We start from the raw sequence: 10,832 nt of genomic DNA on the forward strand, positions 1-10,832 counted from the left end.
TCTGGCATTTTGATCAGTGGCTTAGTGGCTTAAATAATTCAAATTCATTATCTTACAGTTCTGGAGATCAGAAGTCAGAAGTCTGTCTTACGTTTCTCTGAGCTAAAACCAACCCCTATCAAACAGGTTGCCCTCCTATCTGGAGGCTTCAGGGAGAAAATCTGTTTTCTTGCATTTTCCAGCTCCTAGAGGAGAGCCACATTTCCTGCTTCATGCCCACTTCCCCATCTTCACTAGTCAGTCCTTCTCCTGTCCAGTCTCCCACCACAGCCTGAAACATTTCTCCACTTTTAAGGATTCCTATGATTCAACTGGAATAATCACTCCATCTCAAGGTTCATGATTTTAATAACATCTGCAAAATCCCTTTTGCCATGTGAGGTAATGCATTTGCAGATTCCAGGGACGGGGCTCTTCCGAAAGTTTTGGATCTTTGTCGTTCTTCCTTGGTTCGGTTCTCCTTTTCTTTAAGCCATCACCCCCCAGCAGGGGCCCTTCAGGGCAGCCAGTGTAATTCTCAGCTGCCTGTCTGGTTGCAGCACGCTCTGTCTGGTTGCAGCACGCTCTGCTACCTTGGGGCTCAGAAGCAGCAGTTTTCTCTTAGCTGCCGTTCTCTCCACTCCATTCTGGTATTTTGCATAATGGCAGCATTAGCAAACCTTAACAGAAGCAAAACTTCCCAGCTGGGATTAGTTACAGGGTGAAGGCCTGGGCAAATATCCCTCCCTTCCCCAGAGACAGCAGAGGCTTGAGGCCTGCTGCCTCCAGGGGTTGAGTCCACATCACGTTGGCAGAAGCTGCAAGGAAGAAGGGAGAGGTGTGATAACAAGACCGACTTGGATCCCAGGTCTGGAAGGTTCAGGCTCAGCGGACTGGAAATATAGGTTGGATCTAACAAGATCCCTTTACTTGGGTGCAAAGAGTCAATTGCCCCAAAACGGGATGGGGGAGGCTGGATTTTTAACCTCAGTTTAGGGAGGTGGGAGGGAGATTCACCCACAACACGTGTCCAATTCTCACCTCCTGGGAGGACAGCAACTGATTCTCCCTGTGGACGACTAGGCTGGGTCCTGGGAGGACAGCAACTGATTCTCCCTGTGGACGACTAGGCTGGGTCGCTCTAGAAGAGTGGAGTCGAAAAGACAGAGCAATCTTCACTTAACTGATCTCTCCAAACATAAACAATGGAAACGAGTAAGTGGGGCCACCCAAGCTGAAGGTTTGGGGGGGGGGGGCGTGCTCATCAGCAATTCTTGTCTCCCCCCTTTTACACCCCCCAGCACAACACACACACACACACACACAACACAAGCACACTTAAAACTTTAAATCATGCGGTTAAAGGGAGGCAAGGTGTAGTACCAGAATGGTGATGCACCCACTCTTGAGTTAGAGTACCCAGGTTAGAATCCTTTGAGTGGCTTTGGGCAAACTACTGAACCTTGACCTCCCTGTTCCTAAGCAATGATAACTAAAGTCACTTCATATGGTTGTTATGAGGGTTGAATGAGATAACATCTGCAAAGACAGAATAGTGCCTGGGCATAGCCAATATGGGTTTGTTAAATGATAAATATATATGAACTGCTCCCTGAGTTCCAGACTTGTTCTCTGGTGAAATATATGTGTGTGGATCTTCTTCCCTGCTGGAACTTGGGATGACATTCTCAAGTTAGTCATGAACTTGAAGAAGGTCTAGGGGGTGTGGCAATGTTATAGCTGTGTGTTCTGAACACAGCATATCTAGAACCAGTTCCTCCAAGAGCTTGAGTTATTTGGGGGTTATTTTTAGTTATATTTAAGGCCTCTTGCCCAAGGTTCCAACAGAGATTAGTGAATTTAGAGTCAACATTTGAATAAATATCTCACCCAAGTTTTTAGGTAAATTTGCTCTTTTAACGGTAACCAAAATGTGAGGCCCCAGCCAATAGATCTCACTGGCCTTCTCTTAGCTGGGAGCACTGCCACCAACTCTGGTCGCCACAGTCAGAAAGGGATGCCAATATTGGTAAGGCTGGCTAGGCAGCTTGAAACATGAACCGTGTGGACTGTTGGAAAGAATCAGAGATGTCATGTTGAAAGTGGAGGGCCACGATCGCTGGCGTCGAATGCTGTGAAGACTGTCACGAAAGGTAGAGTGAAAGAACACTTATTAATATAGATGTGCTTGGGGCTTCATTCCCATGACATAGCTAAATTATCACGACGACCTTCTGTTAGTAGACAGTAGCAATAGCTGGGGAAGAGGTAAAGTGACTTGTCCCAATCCAATGCTTGGCATGTGCTACAGCCTGGCCAAGGATGCTAGGCTGTCAGAGCCCACAGGTCACCATCTTGCAGCCTCATCTCATTACCACCATAGCACAATTGCATCATGTAAATGTATATGGTTTCACAAGGTGTGCTGGTTTGGATATATTATGTCCCCCAGAAAAAGCCATATTCTTTAATGCTATCTTGTGGGGGCAGATTGATTAGGGTGTGACCTCTTGATTGATTGTTTCCATGGAGATTTGGCCCCTCCCATTCAGGGTGGGTCTTGATTGGTTTACTGGAGCATTTTAAAAAGAGCCACACAGGCCCAGATGCTTGCTGCAGCTGAGGGACATTTTGGAGACGGCCGTTGAAAGCAGACTTTTGCTGACGTTTTGGAGATACCAGCCCAGTTTGCCCTGAGAAGCTAAACCTAGGGACCTTTTGGAGAACACCATTTTGAAATGCAACTTAGGAGCAAGCAGATGCCAGCCACGTGCCTTCACAGCTAACAGGGGATTTACAGAAGCCATTGGCCTTTCTCCAGTGAAGGTATCCTCAGGTTTATGCCTTGGTTTGGACACTTTTGTGGCTGTAGAACTGTAAATTTGTAACCAAATAAACCCCCTTTATAAAAGCCCATCCAATCTGGTATTTTGCATAATGGCAGCATTAGCAAACCTTAACAGAAGGCAAGACTTTCTACTATTTAGAGCTGCCCCAAATGGTGTGGGCAGTTTGTAGTGGTTCCCTATCAGCAGAGATGTCCAGCAAATGCTTGACGACTATTGTCAAAGGCACTGAAAAGGTAACTGATTCATGTCTTGCTAGAGAGTGGAAATGGATAATCTAAGAAGATAGTTTTCAACTTTAGGCTTCTGGGTTTCTATACTTTGGGGAAGGATATCTGCTTTAGATTAACTAAGTGATTGTTTTCCCCTTTATTTTTTATTTCCTCTTCCAGCCCCTCTCGCCCTCCCATTCAAGTAGACATTCTGTTCTGGGAACCTGCAAAAGGAGGGATGTAGTAGCAAAAGGCTGCTACTTTCTCTGCCCGTTGAGTGTACGTTGTTACTAACTTTACTAAGGAGATTGTGTTACATTCCTCTGAGGCAAACCTGTAAAGATTAGAAGAGGAAGCAATTACATCACCCCCTCATCTTTGTCCACCCTGCGCCCCCTGCCCCCACGTCAGCACCAGGAAAACCCGAACCCCTAAAAGTAGGAGATTTAGAGATGGGATTGATTTGAGATTAATGTTCTGCTATCCCATCAGAATGGAGTCTTTATATAGAAATCAGGTAGAGCTTTTGTAAATAAAATTGTATTTCTTGCACACCTGAGCATGAGAACAGAGACCTATTTTAAGCTGGAGAGGAGGAGGGTGCACTGAGTTACCCAAAGTAGTTGCAAACCTGACATTTCCAGTCCTCTGCTGCCCCTCCGTGGACATGGCTGGAAATAACACCTCAAGGTTTATTCTGAGGCAGGAGTGTAAAATTGGACCCCACAGAAACCCCAGAACGGGTGGAGGCTTAGAGGCTGGTGGAAGCTTATCACTGATAGGAGGGAGGCAGGCATTTTTGCTCTCCCCAGCAAGGCTGCAGAACTGTCAAACGGTCAATGACTACAAGAGGCTCTCTTCTTGTCCGCCATCTTTATTTCGCCTCGAGACACCAGGATCCAGTAAGTGAATGACCGTCTAAACACTCCCAGTCATGCTCTGAATTTTTGGGCCACAAACAGCACCCATGGGCACAGTGCCAACCCTCGCACACCTACTCTCCATCTGCTTGGAGTAGCAAGACTGCGGGTTTCTCCCTGTGGTTTCACAGCTTTGAACGCCATCTCTTCGCCGTCTGTCTCTACCACACTGTCCCCACACAAATCTAACCCATCACATTCATGCTGGCTGCATCCCTGACTCACAGTCACAGAGCAGACATGGCTCTTTCATTTTCATAAGCAAGAGAGGGAAACCCTGGGGCACAAACAGGGGAAAGGCTGTGAATTGCTGATAGCACCCTGGCTGCAATCCAGGGGTGTCCAAATCCCAGAAATATCTTCTACCTGCAGACTAGCTGCTTCCTTCCCTGATCAATCCTTTCCTGAGTCCCCACTGCACCACCCAAACTCACTCCCCATCCCCTCCAGACATAGAGAACAGTGGCCTGGGGCACCGGGCTCTCTCACTCTCAGGAAAGGATGGGTTTTCTGGGCCTTCTGCCACCACCTGCTACCTGGGACTCCTCCCTCCAGCTTGGAGCCAGGCACCCACGGGCCTGGCCTGACGTCCCTCCCCCACCCCTCATGCCTCTAGACCCTGCCGCAGCCTGCGGTCCAGGGCCAGGAGCTGCCGCAGGAAGCCACGGTTGGGGATGATGCCGCGGTGGTCCTTGACTTTCTTGATGGCCTCGACGAGGGTGAGGTGGTGGTACAGCATGAGGTAGGCCAGCACCAGGGTGGCAGATCGGCTGACGCCCACGGCGCAGTGCACCAGGATCTTGCCTGCGAGGGGAGACACAGACACAGCTGGGAGAGTGTTTGTGGTGGTTGGGGGCTGCTGGGGAGACTGCGATGTGAAGAGGTTAAGGGTTGGAAGACAGGTAGAGGCGCCTATAGACAGGATGGAGCGCAGACAAGGGGCATTAAGAAGACAGCGCCCAGGCAAAGGGGGAGAGGCAGCGAGAGAAGGAAAAGAGAACCTGCAGCCACTAAGTGTCTGTCAATATGAAAAGGGCTCCGAGGGAGAGACGCATCGCTACCGCTACCGCAAAGCAGAGCTTTGCACAGTGGGGCCTCGGTTGAGATTTACTGAGCGAATTAATGGAAAAACTCTTGTCTAACTTGGCTTTCTTCAGTTTCTCCATCCTTCTATCCTGTTGATTCGCATAATCATTTACTTTTTTTGGGGTGGGGGGGTGGGGTGTCTAATATAGATTTATTTTTATTTTTTTCTGATCACTAAAACAAGAAATATGCAAAGTAAAAATAATTGAAAGGTATAGAAATATGTAAAGAAGCAGACAATTTAAGAAACATATTATCCAGGAAATCGTGATACATCTCAGAGTGAGATGGGCATAGAGTAAAAGTGTATTTGCTGGCCCACTAGGCAGGTGAACTCACTGCCCTCCCCCTTCCATGGGATGTGACACCCAGGGGTGTGAATCCCTCTGGCAATGGGAGAAACAACCCCTGGGGATGAGCCTGGACCCAGCACTGTGGGATTGAGAGGATCTTCTTGACCAAAAGAGGGAAGAGAGATGAAACGAAATGAAGTTCCAGTGGCTGAGAGATTTCAAATGGAGCGAGAGGCCACTCTGGCGGGTATTCCTATGTGCTATATAGATACCACCTTTTAGTCTTTAGTGTGTTGGAATGGCTAGAGGGAAATACCTGAAGCTGTTGAACTGCAACCCAATGACCTTGATTCTTGAAGATGATTGTGTAACTATGTAGATTGCACAATGTGACTGTGAAAACCTTGTGGCTCACACTCCCTTTATCTAGTATATGGACAGATGAGTGGAAAAATTGGGACAAAAATTAGATGAAGAATAGGGTGGGATGAAGGTGGATAGAAAGATGTAGATGTTCTTTTTTGCTTTTATTTTTATTTTGGAATCACGAAAAGGTTCAAAAATTGATTCTGGTGATGAATGCACAAATGTATGATGGTGCGGTGAATAACTGTACACTGAGGATGACTGTAGGGTGTGTGAATATATCTCTATAAAACTGTATTTAAAAAAAGTAAATGAACAGTGGGAGGGAGGGGAATAGGATGTTTTGGATGTTCTTTTTTATTTTAATTTTTACTTTATTTTTTGAAGTAATGAAAATGTTCAAAGATTGTGGTGATGAATGCACAACTATATGACAATACTGTGAACAACTGATTGTACAATTTGAATGATTGTATGTTATGCAAACATATCTCAATAAAATTGCATTAAAAAAAACAAAACAAAACATATCACCCAGCATCTTACCACCCAGATGCAATATGACACTTAAAATTTTGGTTTACTTCCCTTTTTGTCTTTTTGGATATTGCCTTTTTTTGTTGTTTTTAGTACACAGTTGAAAGAATACTATGGAAATGCATTGGTATTCTTCCTTTCCTGAACACGACATCCTGAGCATTTTTTTTCACATCATTCAGGTCTTTCCTTCCAGACTCGAACCCTTGAGCCTTTCACTCACTCCATGTACCTTGTTCCTTCCCTCTTTCTTGCTCTCCCCTCCTACCTCCTGGCTGGCTGAGCGCCCGGTGGATGAAGTCAGCTGCTGTCTGGAAGTGGATGCTCATGTCAAAGGCTGGCGAGTCGTGCGCCTCCACACCCAGGTAGCGGATGCCCAGCCCCTCGTAGGCCTCCGGTGTGCCACGCCACTTGCTGTGGGAGGCGTTGAGGACGTGGGTGATTCCCAGGCGGCGGAGCTCACGGCGGTTGTTGGCTATGTCCCTGCATGGAGGAGAAGTTAGAGGCAGGGTGGGGCAGCCAGGCTGTGGGGGAAGAGTCCCTGGTTTAAACCATCACCTCCCTGGATGATATCACTGGCTCCAGCCTTCACTGGGGACCACTGATCCAGAGGGGAGGGACCCACATTGGTGATGACGCCCCATCTTGTCCTGTGAGCAATGGTGTAGAGTGCTGGGGATGTTTTTCCTGGAAAAGAGATGACTAAGAGGGTGGAGTGGATAATCACCATAAAAAAAAATATCAAAAATTGCTCTGAGGAGGCAAGATTTTACTTGATGTGTAGAGTCCTAAAAGGTAGAACAATGAGCAATATTGAAGCTACAGGGAAACAGATTTCAGTTCCATGCAAGGGAGAGCATTCTAACAGTGAAGTCTACTTGCAGAAATATTGGATGGCTTTGAGAGAAAGTGATTTTCCACTCACGGGGGTATTCAAGCAGAGAGAGGAGATGGGAGTGCAGGAATGGATGTTGCAGAGGGGATGTGAACAAAGGGTGGGTGGGTTCTTGGGCTGTCTCACACTTAAGATTCCTGAGATGATATGGTTCTGGCACCTGCACCCACACCCAGCTCCCCCATTACTTTCAACTCTCTTTGGCACCCAGGATCTTCTTATATTCTTCCAGTTACTCCATGTCTGTCATTTTCCCTGTTTTATGATGATGTCACCCCTCAGCTTGGTGGTACGTGCCTCCCAGGCAACTCGGTCATATTTTAGGATAAATGCTCTGTCCACACCTTGAGTGGAAAGAATACTGAACTTGAACCTTCAAGTCCTGGCTCTGCTACTTATGACCTGTGTGACCTTGGGCCAGTCACAACTTCTCTGAACTTCAGTTTCCTCATCTGTAACCTCATCTGGTACCTACCTCACAGGGCAGTTTTGAAGATTAAGAGAGAGGAAGCATGTGAAACACTCCTTGTGACTCTAGCCTTTGTGTGAGAGAAGTGGGGATTACTCTTTCTTTGAAGCTCTTCTCTCCATAGCCCCCAACTTGAACAATCTCTGCATACCCTACTGCTTTGCTCGTTGTCAAGAAGAACCAAAGGACTTCCAACTCACCATTCCTGCCTCCCAATTACTGCCTTTTCCCCAAGCCACAGCACAACAGATGGAAGGTCAGAGGAGTCATCTATCATGCCTGATGCATTGCACTGGCACTCAGTAAATATTTGCTAAATGAACAAGATGTTGCTACTTGAACAGAGTCTTTCTGTCCAGAGTTGGGTAACCATAATCCCTGGCAAAGTTCCCCCAAGCCCTCGATATGCCCTCTCACCTCAGTCCTCAATCTGGAACCAACAGCACAGCTCAGTGCTTCTCTGTTACACCCATACACACGTACACATACACACTCAGCTGTGGATACTTACTGGTCTCCGAGGTAGAGGCCTGGCCAGACCTCATCAGCGTGGTTGCAGGCTGTCTTGCCCGTGTAAAGGAGCCTCTCCAACTCAAAGACATTGAGGAAGGGATGGTGAACAGTTGGCATCTCCTCCAGGCTCCCTCTACTGCGAACAGGAGACCTTGAGCTACTCCGGGAGAAGCGGGCCATAAAAGTCATGGATGCCCAGAGCCAGTTCCCAGGGCACATCTTAGAAACAGCAGAAATGGTAGCAGCTGCAGGGGTGGCTGCGGTGCCGATGGGGTCAGCCACCAGGTAGCTGTTGCTGGAAGAGGAAGGGATGTGAAACACACCTGCTTTTTCCTTGCCAGCTGGGCTGGGCCCTGGGGAGAATGTTCTCAGGGGACGGAAGGTGAGCCCTGAAGGAAGCCTCCAGGGTTGCTCCCTCTTTCTAGCTGCCGCAGCTCCTTTAGCTCAGCTTTGGTTCTGCCACGCAAGGAGGTGGGAGAGTCACATGTCCTTGTTTACGGGCAGAGGGAGCTGCCCAGCTGCTGAGCTTCTGCTCCACCACCCCACCCCCCCCACCCCCCCCCCACACACACACTTGGGTCTCCTCTGCCTGGGGCTACAGGCAAAGAGGCTAGGAAGCTGGGATGGGGTTGGAAGGTGATTTCGGACCCACCCAGAGAGAATTCGCAGGAAGACAGCAGCTGAGGCTGTGACAGTTGCCAGGCCTGCCTCCTCAGTGCCAGCTAGACGGGCTGCTTTAACCCATCCCCGCCCTGTCGCTGCCTTGGAGATAAGCCTGTCACGGGAAGTGTCTTGGGGGATGGGACCAGTGGGAATACCAATAAAGAGGAAAAGTATTTTGAAAGATATTTGCTAGATACTCACGCTAATGGAGGAAGATGCCAATCCATGTGCACAACTGGCAATCACCCTCCTTTGATCTGTCTAAGGAAACTATTGCTCAAACCTCATCTCTAATGTGAGAACTTGTGCGTCCAAGTAGGGTTGAGCTTGTGTATCTGAAGGGAATGGGAAGGATGTGGGATCCTGCCAGGCCCAGGGTCTCAGAGGATCAGAATTACCACCCGTGTTGCTGTAAACCTACACAGCACCTTAATGAGCAATGAGGGGACCAGCAGGTGGGGCTCCGACTCCCTGTGGGCAGTGGACTCTTCTGGAAGGCGGACCGAGCTTGGATCTTTGTGCCGAGGCTGGGAAGGGCCAGCCTCTGAGGCTTGTCCTGGGCCCTTCAGGCAGAGGGGTGATAATGGAAAGACCCCTACCCCTGCCGTCTAGTTGGAGCACCTGCAGTTCTGCATGTTTACTCCCTTCCCTGCCTTCTGGCTGAGGGCCCGATGTGCAAGCAGTGAGAGGCTTTCTTGGTCCAGGCCAACACGCCTTTCCTGTCCCATACTCTCGGCTGGGGCCCAGCTCTCCCTTCCCCCAAGGGCCAAGAGAGACCAAATTACAGGGCATAAGGGTCAGGGCTGGAGAAGGGGGACTGGATCTTTGGTGATCAGGGGCAGATATTTTTTCAACTGCCTGTTAGAAGGAGCGAAGAACTATAGCTCTATAATCACCACCACAACCATCACCACCATCCTGATCCTTATGTTCCCTTTCTCCCCAGGCTTAAAGACCCCAGCCCTTAATCCCCAAACAACCTGTTTCCTTCACAGATCCTGCTGTCCGTGTGAACGCAGGAGGAAGCAGGGAGGAGACCAGGTTTAGGAAGGAGCTCCATGTAGCTCTTTTTTCTTCCTTCCTCCTGTGTGTGTGTGTGTGTGTAAGCCCCTCTCCGTCCCGGGATACACCCTCGGCCTTCTCCAATCCCATCATCCGGCTCTCAGGGGCCCTGGGCTACTGTCCCCCTCCCCCCGCCTGCTGTCGCGGTTGTAACAGGTTCATGGCTGTCGCCCCAAGCCTGGGCCATCCCGGGTGGCGCGGCGATCGGGGACCGGCAGCGCCCAGCTCGCGGCTCCGCTCCCAGGGCTCCTGCCCGGTTCCCTTCCCTCCCGCTCGGCTCCAAGCTGCTCCCCATCCCCGGCCTCCCCAGCCACCCACGCAGGCCACCTCCCGCTGCAGCCCCTTACCTCTGCGCGCGCCGGGGTCTCAGTCCCGGAGGGGCACCGCGGGCGCAGCCCACCCCCGGGCCATGACTCGCTCCTGCCGCCGCTGCCGCCGCCGCCGCCCCCGCCCCGCCGCCGCCAACGCCAACGCCAGAGCCCGGCGGATGGATTAGCATCTATTTTTAAGCCATGACAGGCACGTCGCAGCAGGTTTCATAGCAGAGTGTGTGAGTGTATGTGTGTGTGTGTTGATGCCACAAAGGGGCACGGTCTCACACCCGGCGGCCCGAGGTGCTGGGCAGCGGGTGTTCCCCCGCAGATCCCCTCGCTGCTCCCCCACCGCGTTTACAGACACACAGACACGCACAGCCCGAGCAGCGCCGCCGCGCACCCGGGCTCGAGTGGGTTACCTGTGGCTGCTCCAATCACAGAGCATTCTGCTGAAACATTGCATTATACAAGTTGTCCCAGATGGTGTCTACACACACACACACACACTCACACCCACCCTTCCTGGGCAGAATTGATTAATTACATGCACATGATTATGTGCACTCACTTGCACAGTCTGCTTTCTCCAGAAAAATCCTGTCGTAGATAGCAAGTCGTAACCCTTATTACCATTTAGGATATGCCATGAGCTTCCTCACAAGTCTATGAGGCAGGTA

At 49.8% G+C, this 10,832-nt stretch overlaps 1 protein-coding gene across 1 annotated transcript; it reads right to left on the bottom strand.

Annotated features, from left to right (window-relative positions):
• Positions 1–3,698: 3,698 nt before the first annotated feature.
• Positions 3,699–10,545, bottom strand: DUSP26 (dual specificity phosphatase 26). Its single transcript, XM_037829135.1, has 4 exons — positions 10,189–10,545; positions 8,115–8,411; positions 6,508–6,722; positions 3,699–4,761 (listed from the first exon to the last, which is right to left on the bottom strand). Exons 1-4 carry the CDS (start codon positions 10,338–10,340, stop codon positions 4,562–4,564), a joined length of 864 nt encoding a protein of 287 aa, XP_037685063.1. The 5' UTR covers positions 10,341–10,545; the 3' UTR covers positions 3,699–4,561.
• Positions 10,546–10,832: the final 287 nt, after the last annotated feature.

This window comes from Choloepus didactylus, chromosome 3, assembly GCF_015220235.1.
Source record: "Choloepus didactylus isolate mChoDid1 chromosome 3, mChoDid1.pri, whole genome shotgun sequence".
Taxonomy (NCBI): Eukaryota; Metazoa; Chordata; class Mammalia; order Pilosa; family Megalonychidae; genus Choloepus; species Choloepus didactylus.